This window comes from Paroedura picta, chromosome 3, assembly GCF_049243985.1.
Source record: "Paroedura picta isolate Pp20150507F chromosome 3, Ppicta_v3.0, whole genome shotgun sequence".
Taxonomy (NCBI): Eukaryota; Metazoa; Chordata; class Lepidosauria; order Squamata; family Gekkonidae; genus Paroedura; species Paroedura picta.
In genome coordinates, this window is record NC_135371.1 from 29706779 (window position 1) to 29722523 (window position 15745).

At 40.3% G+C, this 15745-nt stretch overlaps 1 protein-coding gene across 10 annotated transcripts in view; it reads left to right on the plus strand.

The window, feature by feature from the left end:
* Positions 1-14387, plus strand: part of CHL1 (cell adhesion molecule L1 like) — a 305295-nt gene extending 290908 nt beyond the window's left edge. For all 10 annotated transcript variants that reach the window (XM_077325211.1, XM_077325215.1, XM_077325209.1 and 7 more), the window contains 2 exons: positions 2960-3032; positions 7617-14387. In XM_077325211.1, the coding sequence (XP_077181326.1) occupies positions 2960-3032; positions 7617-7833 (290 nt within the window). In that variant the 3' untranslated portion in view covers positions 7834-14387. The remainder of the gene's footprint in view (positions 1-2959; positions 3033-7616) is intronic.
* Positions 14388-15745: the final 1358 nt, after the last annotated feature.

Below are 15745 nucleotides of genomic sequence, written 5' to 3' on the forward strand. Positions count from 1 at the left end.
AGAGTTATATGGAAAGGTTAAAATGTAAATGCCACAGCTGCCAATGAAGTATATATGGTAAAACACAGAATCCAGCTCTATTCTTGGGACATTGTAGTGAGTGGCCTTTGGGAAATTACAGAGCTAACTAGTTTAAATCAAATCTAAAGTAGAACCTTATTATTAGGCTGTTGGTTAGAAAAGAACCATCAAGGAATGTGTAGATCAGAACCCTTGAGATGTGCCCCAAAGACCTCATTATACTTGAACCATCTTTAAGCTATAAAGGACTTCCAAATTTAGCCTGAATGGAACAGGAAATAAGCTGCTTCCAAAAGAATCCACACAGACCATTTTTAGAGCAGATATGGAAGGGTATTTTTGCTATAACTAAATGTCTACCATGCTTTGGAATAAATCAACTAGACTAGTTATGCGTCTCTTGAATGTATTTTTCAGAATAATATAAAATACAGTGGAGTAACAAGGTGTAGGGGCATCTCATTTTTCCCTCCCCAACAAATTCCTATTTTCCTTTCCTGAAATCCCCTATATTTTCTCTCCTTTCCTACCATCATTTCTTCTTTCCACTCAACAGCCAACCTATTTATATCTGCCTCCCTCCCATCTTCAACTTCCCCTCCTTTTGTACCCCTGGAAGCCTCTTGCTGGGAAAAATCTGGCTGGGTTGTGCAGGGGAACACACAAGGATTTGAGATACCCTGTACAAGTTTCTCCGGTATCCCCCTCCTCATATTATTTCCTCTGTCCCTCTTCCTGGCGACCCTCATATCCTCACCTTTTCCTGACTCCTTCTCTTCTTCCCACCAGTCAGCCAGTCTTCAGCGATGTTTGTTATTTGATTTACTTCCCATTTGTCTCCATAATGGAGGCCAAAAACAGGGTCCTAGATCCTAATATGAAACTTTAGCCACTACACCAGACTGGCTTTTATAGAATGGTTGCTGTTGAACAGTAGCCCAAAAAGAAGAATTTGGCCAACTCAAATGGGGTTCCAAATAAGCATAAATCTATCTCAAATACAATCTGTGTCCTTATTTTATTGTATCATAATATATTTGAGGTGGAGCAAGCCAGAAAGATATCCAGACAAATTAATCTATTTTCAAGAGCAATTTTTCTTTAAATCATAATATATTAAATAATATACAATCATAATAACAACCCTGCCTCTATATGTATTTCAATGAATACACTTCAACTTTACCTAAATTCCAAATTCCTGCAACCTACAAGTACAAATCACATTTACTCATATATACTCGAGCATAAGAGCCTCTTGTGGTTCAGAGTGGTAAGGCAGCAGACATGCAGTCTGAAAGCTTTGCCCATGAGGCTGGGAGTTCAATCCCAGCAGCTGACTCAAGGTTGACTCAGCCTTCCATCCTTCCAAGGTCAGTAAAATGAGTACCCACCTTGCTGGGGAGTAAACAGTAATGACTGGGGAAGGCACTGGCAAACCACCCCATATTGAGTCTGCCATGAAAACGCTAGAGAGTGTTACCCCAAGGGTCAGACATGACTCAGTGCTTGCACATGGGATACCTTTACTCGAGCATAAGCCAACCTGAATTTTAGCCAAGGTACCTAATTTTACCACAAAAATATAGTATCAACAAGAGCAGGTAAGTGGTGACCTTCACTTGATTATAAACCTAGGGCAGCTTTTTCAGCATACAAAATGTGCTGAAAAAGTAGGTTTATACCCGAGTGTATATACTTAGATAAAGTTTTATCACACTTAGATCAAATATTACAGTATAAATTGGCCATAGGCTCTGCAATGTAGCGGGGATCCAAGTCTTAGTATACACTACTAAGTAAATATGATCTGTACTTGTAGGTTGCATTAATTTGGAATTCTGGTAAAGTTGAAGTGTGCTCATTTAAATACATGTAGAGGTAGGGTCATTATTATTGTTGTTGTTGTTTATTTAATATATTAATATGTATAATTTATAATGATTAATAATTATTATTTATGATTTTAGGGACAGGCCACTGAAGAAAACATGTTTTTTGTAAACAGATTGATTTACCTGGATACCGTTCTGGCTTGGTCTACCTCAAGTACCATATATTATAACACACACAGGCAAAAAACAAAAAAAAACCAAAAAAAAACCCCACAGATTATATTTGAGATAGATTTATTCTTATTTGGAATGCTGTCTTGCTTGGTCAGTTTCTTCTTTTTGCTGCGTCCGTGGACCAACTTGCCTTCTGTGCTTCATATTGTTGAACAGTAGACATCAGCCAATCCTGAGTGACTCATGCAATATGTGTAGTAGCAAGTTGGCCAATGGCTGCTGATGGGCCTGGCCCTGATGAATATTTCCTCTAAGGCCAAACAAACCAGGAATCCCGCTGCCACCCTGCCTTTTACTGACAAATACAGTATTTGCTGGTGTATAAGACTACTTTCCCCCCCTGAAAAACATGCCTCCAAGTGGGGCGGTCGTCTTATACGCCGGGTGCACTTCAGTTGGGATAGACATAGTTGCCCATAGTGGCCCATAGTATTGTATTTTGAGTGGAAATGTTGAGGGGTCATCTTATACGCCGGCAAATACGGTACCTAGGACTGAAAGTTGGCAATACTGATGTGGTTGTATAGCATTAGCAAGAGAGGGCAATTACTTCTTAAAGATATAACTGCTGGTTCTGTTATTGTAGGGGTTAAGCCCTCAATGTTTTTCTGTTGTTATTTAAGAGTTCATATTTTTTTCTGCAAACCTGGCATTTTTCCCAGGCTTGTAGAAATATCTTATATTCCTGGTTCCAGTATCCAGATTTAAGTATCCAAATATATGGTCACAGTGAGGATTAGATGTATTGATTTACCCTGGTGATAATTTCATTTGTCTTGCATTGCTTGCCAAAATGGTGAGGGGGGGGGGGACAGAATGCTACTGGTTACAAAGAGAATGTTTTAGCTGTTTGTTTGTGTTATGTACAGTAAAAGAAAAAGAAGATTTGCACCCAGATCCTGAAGGTCAATCCATAAAAGATGAAATTTTTGGTGAATATAGGTTAGTGCATTTTGTTTCTCTTAATGATTTTGTAGCTTTTAAATGCATTGCAATTCCCAAGTCAAAATTGAAAAGCCGTTGCAATTCCCAAGTCATCATTTAACGTGATGACTTGATGATATATGATTATATGATAATCTAAGGTACACCTAAAACACTGGAGCTTCCATGCTTTAGGATGCTTTGGGCTGCTTTAGGATGCTTAGGGCTGATCCTGCGTTGAGCAGGGGGTTGGACTAGATGGCCTGTATGGCCCCTTCCAATTCTATGATTCTATGATTCTATGTACGTGTATTTGTTAAAACTGTATTGATTAAGATGTAAAAATACATTTTAAAAAACATTAGCCTTGCCTTTCCCATCAAAGCTTAGAATCTGAAATTACAAAACATGTCTGACCCCTCTAAAAAGAAACACATTAAACAGAAACATAATAAACTACAAACAAATCAGGATAAGCACATGAAAAATGGACTTAATCCCAGAAACTCAAAACTTCAAGCAATTGCTTGCGGGTGGAGCAAATGACAGAGTTCATGACAGAAATTGGGCAGTCCATGCTAGAAGCTGGCAGCCACCATTGCATTCTTGCCACACAATTTGCCTCCCTGTTTTCAGACGTTCTATGGTAGAGTAGACAGATTAAGTCCGTGGGGTTCCTCTGTTATCTAGAATCATAGAATGATAGAGTCGGGAGGGGCCATACAGGCCATCAGATGCTGGAAAAAGATTGGCAAGGGGAGCTTTGACGGTGGAAAGCTTATATCCTGAAAAACTCCTGGACATGAACCTAACAGCAGAAAGCATTTTAAAGTGTACTAAAAAAAGTAGAGAGTTTCTTCTTCTGCCCAACTGATGCCCGGTGTAATACATGAACTGCAAGAGTGTTTTCTACATAATTTCATTTATATTTAATTTCCATTGCTTTCTAATGGGACAGATAATTAGAAAGGTAAGAAATTTATGTGGTTGGTATCTTCTAGTCCTCAAGTGCAGTGTCAGGTTTTCTGTCCTGTCTTCACTTGCCCTTAACTTGGATCTCCTGCTTTGGTGTTGACTTCCCAAGCCACTATCTCTTTCCCTTTCCTTAGTTACTGTTTCAGGATAGATGTACATGTGCTTGAATCTTGTCCACTGATTTCCCACCCTGCTTGTCATCCTGAATTGCCCTTACTGTCTAGGTAGACATGATATAGGCTAGATATCAGGAAAAAAAATTTCACAGTCAGAGTAGTTCAGCAGTGGAATAGGCTGCCTAAGGAGGTGGTGAGCTCCCCCTCACTGGCAGTCTTCAAGCAAAGGTTGGATACACACTTTTCTTGGATGCTTTAGGGTGTTTAGGGCTGATCCTGCGTAGAGCAGGGGGTTGGACTAGATGGCCTGTATGGCCCCTTCCAACTCTATAATTCTATGATTCTATGACCTCTTTTCTTTAGTCAGCAGGACAAAGCTTTTACTGTAAGCTGATTAAGCCATCTGTTTTAGTGTATTTGCTTGTTGTGGACTGAAGCATTTATCTCTTATACTGGGAAAGAGACTTGCACTGATATAGTCTTCTAGGATTTATATAGTCTTCTAACAATATAAGTATCACTCTGGGGAAATTAGAAAGCTTGACTCTCTGTTTACAATACATACTATATAAATTAGAATAAAGTTGTAATTCCAGATCAAAATATGGTTTCCAATTTTTTATATGGACATACACAAACTGAATGCTATCTGATTGGGCCATCTGGCCATTAATTTAGTTGTGGGCTCAGGGAGGATAAGGAGCAATGCAGAGGAAGAAAAATCACAAAGCCCAATATTTAGGGGAAATATGGCCACAGCTTTTTGTTGAGTACAGTTGAAGGAGCATTAGCACAGCATGGAGATGGGCCCTGCTGCCCATAACTACCCTCAGCCTGCCTGCTACGTGATATAACTGTGTAGTGGCAAGACCTGGGATTCATGTGGGTGCGAACTGTTGCACTGTCTCCTTGCCACCTGTTGGTGGAAGCCAGTGAGCATCCACCAACTGGGCATGTGGCTGAGTGGCTTCACCCTCTATGGCCCCAAACTGAGAAAGGCAGGCCACAGGCACAGCCTTCAAAAACTCCATCCCAGTGCCCCACACTGCAACTCACCCAAGCTGTGATAAGAAAATTGCACAAAAACACCCATAACATTTGCACATAAAAACAGGGGGGAAGACCAGAAAAGCCAGTGAGGCAGAACTGACAGCAATCTGGCTGCTGTGCTGTACTTATATAGCCAACAGGCTATCCCCAACTTACCCAACACTGAGTCACCTCAGCTGGTGTTGTTGGCCAGACTATGTTGCTGGACCTGCTTTAAAATCTGCAGACAGAGGAGGCTGAAGACCATGCTTCCTCTTATTCTTCCCCCTCCTGATCTTCAACAGGCAGCAACCAGTAAGCCAATGTTGCATATGCTGCTTCATCTGGTTGTTATCTGGCCAGTTTCCTTTTCGCTTGGTAGTTAGGCACTGAAGAACCAACTAGATCCATTAAATTACAACTGGGTTTACATGATCACTTCCACAGTTTGTTCAGGAATTATATTATATTCCCTGGTGATTTCCTGACAGAAAGGATATGTGTTAGTGGAGTGGGACTACACCCCAAAATTCCCTTGGTGTGATAATACCCCTGAAGCCAATGCCTCCAATTATTACACTGTTATAACAAAACACACACACACACACACAGAGAGAGAGAGAGAGAGAGAGAGAGAGAGAGAGAGAGAGAGAGAGAGAGAGAGAGAGAGGCCTCAGGACATATAGGAATATTATGGTCTAACAGGGACTTGAACCCAGGTTTCTTGGTTCCCAATCCACCACTCTGCTATACTGGTTCTCTGCTGGAACTTGTGAACATGTCATGGACAAGATGTATCATATTTCTGTGTTTTAAATATTATTTAGATGTCACAGAGCTCTGTGAGAGGCAATGTGAGAATATGTTATGATGCATTTCTATTTTTTAAAAGAAAGCTTTCCTGTTAAATATAAGTTCATACAGCATGCTCCTGAATGTCATTTCCTGAGAAGAAGAGGAGTAATTCGTCTAAGATCAAAACACTTCAGGAAAGTTTTAACTAAAAATCCTATATAATTCCACCAACTGAAATTGGTTGCCATCTTATGTATTAAAGTTGTGCCTCTTCATAGTGAACAGATTTGATACTGAGGCTCAGGTCTGGGTTTAGGCAGACATGCACTCTAGCCTCAGAGGCCAGTAAAGGAACATTTCAATCTTCCTGGAATTCGATAATGAGTTAAAAACTACCTTACATCTGCAAAGAGAGAGAGAGAGAGAGAGAGAGAAATCAAAGGGAGATCCAGGATGAAGTTGCTGAGTTTGAATTTATATGCAGATTTCACACTTCCAGACATGTGCTCAGTAAAGATTGGAAATGGCAAAGTAAGCTTTTATATAGAAATGATGATTGTCCCTCTTTATACTGTTGCATACTTTATTCATGTAACTTTACCAACTCCTCTGCATTTGGGAATTCTCCACCCTCTTAGATTGGATAATTATCTCTCTTCATATGATCTTGTTTTCATCTGCACAATGCAATGTAGCACATTACATTGGACTTTTTGACCTTCCCTTATAGTAATTCTCCCATCACATTCTTCTGTTTGTGCACTTGTGTGTGCAGTTTTCCCAGGGAGGAACACGTAAGAATATAGGTTATGATTTTGAGGAAGGTTTTGTTATGGCAGAACCCTATACCTTTATCCAGGTCACAGTCCCTTCACCCATTGCAGAGGCAGTCACATTCTCATGGGGCTAAGCACTTCACTCCCATTGGACCAATCTGTCTGGAAGCAGAACACATTACATATCAAAGGAATGGCTCCACAATGGATGAAGTCAAGAGCAAGCAAAAACAAGGTGGATCCACGTATATGTGCACATTAACTAATTGGGGATTAGAGCCATGTGATTCAAATAATATGTTTTATAAGATCCAGTGAAGCACCAGAGCATTCCCCACTCTTTTGTGATGACCACTTATGTCAAATAATTAAAAATGTAGCTATTGCCTCATAACAGGGGTGACAATGTCCATTTTTTGACTTTATATACAAGATTACCGGGAACTTCTTAGTTGTCTGTCCTACCAGCCACCAGATCTGGTATCTATTTCCAATCAAATCAATAATCATGCATTTCAATCATTCCAGTGTTGGCCCTAGTCCATATTTGGATGGGAGACCACCAAGGAATGCCTGGGTTGCAATGCAGAGGCAGGCAATGGCAGACCACCTCTGAACATGTCTTGCCCTGAAAACCCTATGGGGTCACCACAAGTGACTTGATGACAAAAATAACCCATCACATAAAACCAGCCCAAACTCTATGCAGTTGAATGTAAATGGAATTGAGAGGACTGGAACTTAAGTCTAAGAAAATTTGCATTGGGTTGTTTCTGAATGTCATGACCTATATAGCCACTTGTGTGAATTCTTCCTCCCAAACAGTATCCTAGCAATTTTTATCCTGATCTGACTTGGATGCTAAAATACTTATTTGCAGTGCTTCTCATATGTCTTTTGCACTTTTCTAGTGACAGCGACGAAAAGCCACTCAAAGGAAGCCTGCGGTCTCTTGACACGGACATTAAAACTGCCGAGAGTGCTGATAGTTTGGTCGAATATGGAGAAGGAGACCACAGAATGTTCAATGAAGATGGTTCATTTATTGGCGCTTACACCGGATGTAAGGAAAAGGCTTCAGTCGAAAGCATTGGGAGTTCTACAGCAACCTTTCCTTTCCATGCATAAGAAATTTGCATGAATGATTCATTTCCAATCACCATATTTATCTTTGCTAGCCATCGAATTTCATCGAAGGCAGAAACAGGCTGCAGAAAGTTCATTGTCTCATCATCCAGCCTCTAGAGGAGTAGGAGGCTGACTTCAGTGTGGGTTTTTCTTAACAACAACAACAAAAACACACTCTTTTTTCCTGATGACACGGGCATTTCATTTCATTAAAATATGACACATAGCCACAATCTGTAAACCGTGCACCACTCAGTCTGAGCAAAACCAGAGCTACTTCAGTGTTATGTATGTGTATCGGGACCAGCCAACCCTCCATGTTTCCATCAGCCCAATCCTGCTCATGTGTGTAGCTGTGACAGCAAATCAAACCACTTGCCATGAAACAGTCACTATGATATATTTGGCTTGGAAAGTAGGACATGCGTGTCTTCTGTGAGGTCTAGCAGTTGTCATCCAGGTACGAAAAGTGACCACCAAATATTGGATATGTGGTATCGTGCTGACACACAGCAGAAGAGGCAGTAGCTAGGGCACTTTGGGTGGTCTCTGTAGGCAAACCCTTGCCTCTCTTTCCTCTGCACAACCTCTTAGCTATTCAGCATTGTCAGTCAACACACCACAACCGCCAATGATGGCAACGGATGATGTACCCTGGAGCTGCCCTTGTAACCTCTTCCATGGGACACCTGCAGCAGCCTAGTGTATGTTCTACACAATCAGCAATTAGTGTTGGGTCTTAAATTAGAGTTTTGTCTTTCCCATAACTCTGTCCCTCTGTATATACACTTCAAACCCCATTGCCTAATAACGTCATCAACAAAGTATTACACAGTTCAGACTTCAGCCAGAGAAAGCGACAATGGTAAATTCAGAAATAAGATGTTACGCTAGAAAACTAACAGGCCAACATGTTCCTTGCTATATATTCTTTAACACCATAAAGAAACTTCCCAATCCAGTTTAGCATTTGCACGGGTTGCTGATGGCTGGAGCTTAGAAGAGCAGATCAGAGTGTCTGACACGAAGAGAGGTTCCATGTATAGAAGTGCCGGGTAGAATATTTTCTCTCTTTCGCCCACTAGCTGGCACTCTTTCTTTATTCAATCAGCTGCAACAGCTTCCTTTGAGTTGTAGAAAATATCAGCTCCATCCAAAATCCTTGGGTCCAAGTCCAAATAGAAATAGATTTTTTTTCTCACTAAAGCTTTCTGCTAGCACCTCAATGAAAGCTGTCTTTTTAGGCAAGCTGGGTTAATCCGCATCCCTATTTGTATATTTGTATGCCTACATACCTATCTCTGTGTGAATTCTTGTACATACTATGTTTATATCGATTCAATCAGAGCAAGCTACATCAGTTTAATTCTTCAGCGGCACACAAAAGGATCAGAGGGTACAGTAGCTGGCCACAACTGAGATGCTCTTATCAAGCTGAGTGTATCTGTATAAGAGACATTCCCCTCCCCCTACAAACTATATTGAGATATTTCTGTGGTGTTGGATCTGCCCCCTCTCATTCCTGTTTTTTTTAAGCTTTCTTCCAAATTAATACGTTCAACGCCATTAATACGTTCAAATTAATTTTAGTCTGAAAATATGTTCTGTTAATTCAAAACAAACATCATTATTGAACAGGGTATATATGTATCAGAATTGTTTCTTTCGGCATGTAAAGCATTACCCAGAACTAAAACTATTTGTGTGAGTGATGCACAAAGGTGGTCATGTTGATAACAATTATATTGGAGGCTGTTGCATGAGAAATTTCTCCAGGCATGACTTTGCATTCTACGTAAACGTATCTTTAGTTTGTCACTTACCCTTATTCCATATTAGGCTTCTCATCTCATGATACATATCGCTACATCTGGACGATGTATGTATTCTGAGCATGCACCAATAGTACAGTACTTAGGTCTCTTGTAAGGTGATTATGGAATCAGTTCGCCAAGCCCTGTACCTCAATGGAAGAACTTCTGCTTTGCATTCAACATCTCAGGTTCAGTCCCCAGCATCTCCCCTTAAAAGGACCAGGCACTGGGTGATATGAAAGACCTCTGCCTGAGACCCTAAAGAGCTGGTTCTGTTTCTGTTTGAACAGACATTATGGACTTTGGTAGACCAAGTATAAGGCAGCTTCATGTGTTTTGTGTATTCATTTTTGCTAGGGACATCAAGTTTCAGCAATGATGTCACTGGACTCCTAGTTCATATAAGAACATTCCCAGAGAGGGCTAATTAAGGAGAATCTATTTAGGGCTCTTAACATAATCCATTTATGCTGAAGATTTTGCAATGTTTATACTATTGACAGAGCTGCTATAATAAGGATGGGCGGTGTGTTCTGTACCACCTTACAAATCCTCATCATGGTTTCTCCTCCCAGTGCCCCTTAACTGTAGAAAGGTCCAGCAAATGTTCTTGCTACTAGCATTGCAGAGAATTTTCAATACATATGAAGATGTGACTCCTTGTATGCTAAATTCTTTCCGCATATCTATTATGTGACCAAATCTCTGGGTAGAGGCCAGCAGGAGCCAACCTGGTGCAATGAAGAAAGATCTGATTTTGAAGGCAATTAACATGCACAAACCTAGCAAGAGCAAATATGCTGAGACTGATCTGAAACTCTGGATCCTCAAATTTGCCAAGCAACAATTATGAAACTGTCTGAAATACAGATCTACCCATTTGATGTGAAAATGCTGATCTTTTCTTTCTATATGTCTTTCTAAAAGACTTCTTCTAAAAAGATAATTTTGCAACAAACCTGACATACAGAAAAGGAGTTTTCCCCCTCACAGTGAATGGTATCCAGAACAGCAGTAGCAGTTGAACCAGATTTTAAAAATTGGCAAGTGCAGCAATTTGTTGCCACATTGCCACAGAAGCACACTATAAATTTCAGAGATTCATTTGGAAGCAAAATGTTCGTCTTCCCAAGAGCAGATAAAGAGCATGCAGCGTACTTCCTTGTGCAGTGTATAATCTCAGAACTGGCAAATACTGTGTCACAGGCCTAATCCACAAATTCTTAAAGTAGGAAATTGGCCTTCCTAAGAAAGCTCAAAAACTGGTTTAGGAAAGGACATGTTTTCTTGTGATCCCTTCCACACCGGATTTTGCAACATACTAATTATAAGGCCATGAGGCCTGATGCCAGCTAACCCCGTTTGCTTGTAGGGCAAACACATATTTTAATGGACTTCTTGGGAATAGTCTTCCTGAAGTCATGCTGTGATTTTACATTGTCAGGTTCTCTACCCCAAAATATATACTTTCAAGAAATGTGCTTGTGTCTAAGACCAGTTCTGTAGGAATACTGTACGTCTTGGACAAGTCAAGCTGTCATATGGTAAGATCAGTATGAATTCATCTTGCAAGAATGCATGACCTACCTACCATCTATCTATAAACTTAATTTATCTTCACATTAAAACAAACAAACCCAGAAATCCTTAGGGGGAATATTGAAAAATGCAGCCTTTCTGTTACAGACCAACATGGTGCAGCCTAGGAATAGTTATACAAAGTGATGATTTACCTGTCTCCTTCAGTTAAGGAAAATTTGGATCATTTTGGGGTTTGCTGATTTCACGTATAGAAGCTCATGTCCAGAAGCAAAGTGCCCGAGACCTAAACCAGACTTCATTCCTAGAAAAGATGTTTTAAGAAGCCTACCACTATACTAGGGGTCTGCAAACATTAGTTTGACAATATAGATGAAATGGGAGCTTATACAAAACTTGAAAATGCCTATAGCACTTCTGTTATATCTCTTTCATTGCCTAGTTTTCATACACTTGTCTATTATTACAGCTTCCCTGAAGAAAATTTCAATCTCCATGTGACTGTTTTGTTATACCTCAAAGGTTTTTTAAAAACTTACAACATGCCAAAAAAAGAGGTACACAATGGAAAAAAAAAACTGTGTTGACTTTTAAAGTTTGTATTCACTGAATATATTTTAAAAGTGTGAAGTTTTTAAATAGAGTAGCCACCATTGCCCCTCCCGTAAGAGGTTCTAAATGCTTTTTAATACAATGTTAAGCTTCTGAACATTCCTTCCAAAGCAATTAGTGCCATTCTTTTGGAACATTCTTTCCAAAGCAAACATTACTATTTTATATTATGAAAGTTATTTTAACTTTGATAACATTAAGAATTGAAGGGGTGAGAGTATAGCAAAGTGCTCATGGACTGGATTCCATTCATTCCTGCCCAGTTCCTCTCCTAATCGCAGCTACCATCCCACATGACTTGTCCATGATCCCTGGTATAGCATTTTGGAGTGGTCTTTTCACCAGCTGAAAAGCTGGCTAGATCCAAGCCAGTACTTTTCACCTGATTCAATGTATATTTAACCACACAAGTCTTTCCCAAAAGCTTCTGGTCAGGCCATCTTCTGTTATCTTCTGTGGTTTGTTTTGATGGCCTCCAGATATAGAAAGAGAAATGTCAAAGTGAACATCTGCATCCAGATACAGGTGGAAGGAGCAAGCAGTGAGTCTTGGGATGATGGCAGAGGGAAACACTGCTACAATCATGATTGCAGCGGCAACCACTGATGACTATGCCCATCTTAACTCAGTTCACCCTAATGTCTGGTACTGAACTTTGGAATGGTTTTGAGGCATTGACTAAAAGGCATCATACCAAAAGGTGCTAAAATTACACCTTTGCTTCTTGCCTTTTTACTATCTGACAAAGGGAAAAGTAATCTGTGCATCAATTCATTGGTGTGTCTCCATGTCCTAAAATGAAATGCCATTGTGCTGAAGTGTCACGAGAAACACAGAAGCATTTGTGTAAGAATGAGGAGATAGATGTCTTCAGCACTATGCAGGCACACAATTGTATAATGAGCTTGCTACCCACTTAGCAGGCATGCATATATACAATGCTAAGATAGCAGTTCTCTTGTCTCTGCTGCCATCTTGTAACATCCACCAATAATGGTCTCAGATCTCCATCTGTATGTGATGGTACTCAACACTGGGAGCTGGCAATCTACCTGCAAACTACTGCCATTGCTTCCCAGAGGTTCACACTAGGTTCGGTGCCAATTAACATATTTTAAATGCTGTGAAATCAGTGGCTGAATTTGAAGATAGGACCAGATGATTTGGGATCCATTCATCAGGAAACAGAAGATGCCTTTACAAAATGCAGTCTTCTGCACTGGGATGAATATCTGCTGCTGTAGTCTAAATTTTCCCTTTATTTTGAGGGCATGGCAAATATGTCACCAACCAATTTCAAGTGATGATGTTTGAATTGCTTGTCAAACACTGGAAGATGACATTTAAACTATTGTTTGCCCTGATGTATTATCATCAGCGCTCAACACGTGACAATGCATTTAGACAAAATATTCACCGAGCAAAATTAACCTTGCAAAAATAATTTCATAGGTTGGATCTAGCAGTCAGTCAATGGGAGGTACTGCTGGTCATGGATCTTCCCTGCTTTCCCATCCAATCGCAAGTCCAATCCCAGGCAATTGTATACTCAGGATTGTGAGACATGGGTGTAGCACTAGTCCTATGACCTGTGATAAGGAAAGGGAAGGGGGAAAGAATAGGTCTTCTTGGACTGGGACAAAGGAAGGAACAATTTCATCCCTTTCACCCTACTTACTGGAGCCCACCAACCTAGGCAGCTGCTACTTCATGTATTCATGAACCCAAGAATGAACTTTCCTGGGCTTAGAAGAGACTGCTGGTGGACAGGGGAAAGCAGGGTAAATTGGCTGCCCAAGTGGATTTTTTAATTCATTGCCATTGCAAAAGTAACCGGAAATTGGCCTTAAGGATCCAAAATGAGACTCAACTGTGCTTAAAGTGTCTGGGATAAGCCACAATTCAGCATGATTACTACCCATCACTGGATAATGTAAATTCAATTTTTGGCGTTACATTATATTTATAAGGATTGTACCAAAATCATTGGGGGAAAGGCAGTCCCAACAAAATCCAATTGATGATATAACAAATACATTTGTTTTCCAGCTCTTTTTTCATGTGATATTGTTCCAGGTTTCTGAGAAGTTGCATACAATGCATGATATTGATAAACTGTTTTGGAGTTACAACTTTCATTTGACCTAGCAAAAAAAGACCATGCAACTTTGGCTTGTTTCAGAATATAAACAATGTTTAAAATCTAAATGGGATATTTGAAGTCTTAAATATCACCACATGTTTACATGTCAATCGCATTCCAGTCATATGAAGAAGTCTCCAAATTTGTAAACTTCTGTATTATTATTTTTTTGTTTGTTTGGCTTTTGCACAATATGGGTCCAAGCCAAAGCATAGACTTTTTAAGGGGAAAAAAGCAAATGTTATTACATGATAAAAGATGGAGACATGAGTACTATGTTCATACTGTTACTTTTTGAAATCAACATTAGTGGAAATTTATTAAGGCCTAGATAAATGTGTTTGTATTGTAGTTGCTGTTTGTATCATGCCTATGTATATGTATGGTTTTAAAAAATATTTTCATTCTACATGAATTTCAACTTTGCTAATAAAAATTTGACTTGATGTACTCATCAGAATTCTAATATGAAATCAGAAAATGGTTTGATACTTCTCAGAATATGAAATACTTGCTTCAAAGCCCATTCCTAAGAATGGCCCTTTCCTTAAACTGGCTTTGGGCCACAGCTCCCAGCTGGATCAAGTGGGGTGGACAGGGACTGGCCATCTTGTTAGCAGGGTGGGAGGCCCTCATTAGAAGGCCCTGCTTAGCAGACCAAGAGGCCCCCATTAGCAGGCCCTCCACCATGACCCTTTGCCCAGGGCCCTCTCCCCTTATCTGCTGCTGGCTCCAGGCATTGAGGTGCATCTGAGAGCAAAGAGGCTAGAGTCCAGGGATGGAGGGCAGGAGCTGCAGGGGCAGGGCCAATCAGGGTGCAGCCAGCTTTGCTGCTTGGCCCTATTCCAACTCAGAGACCCAGGAGACATTCTACCCCCTAGGCTGTTTCACAAATATTAAGAGGAACAATGGATAAGGATAATAGACCAGCTCTCTGGCTGCCGGTTCTTGGCACCTTTAAGGTAGACTTTGAGAACCTGGTATATCTTGCTTTGAAAGTCTGTGTCCAGAAAGTACCATGTGTGTTGTTACAGCCATATACCTGAAAAATCAAAATAATAGGTTCATACCAATTTGAGCAAAGAGCCTCTTGTGGTGAAGAGTGGTAAGGCAGCAGACATGCAGTCTGGAAGCTCTGCCCAATCCCAGCAGCCGGCTCAAGGTTGACTCAGCCTTCCATCCTTCCGAGGTCAGTAAAATGAGTACCCAGCTTCCTGGGGAGTAAACGGTAATGACTGGGAAAGGCACTGGCAAACCACCCCGTATTGAGTCTGCCATGAAAACACTAGAGGGCATCACCCCAGGGGTCAGACATGACTCAGTGCTTGCACAGGGGATACCTTTACCTTTACCTTACCAATTTGAGCACAATGCCTATAAAATCTCCTTCAACATTGTTTCCTGTGAGTTCCCCCATTTTTGATCCTTTACAATTCTCTACAATTCAGGAAATCATTGTAGGTTATGGTACAATTATATATGATATAATTACAGTTGAGGACATTTCTGATGGAGATGGCACAGGAATCCTAGGTATACTAATTTTGACTTCTGATCGAGGGGGAAATGAGGTATGAATCAAATAAATTTGGGTATATTCTGATTTAAAAAGAGGAAATTGTTGGTCATGTTTCTAATTCCATAGTGTATATATATGCCTTCAACACAGCAAGTGCTGAAGCTTGATCATGGAAAAGGCTTGGAGAATTCAATGGCATAGGTCATACACATACCATTCAAACTTGGTGTTCATTATTCCTCCTAAAGCATCTTCCCCTTTATATTTTGTGATATAAAACTTGTA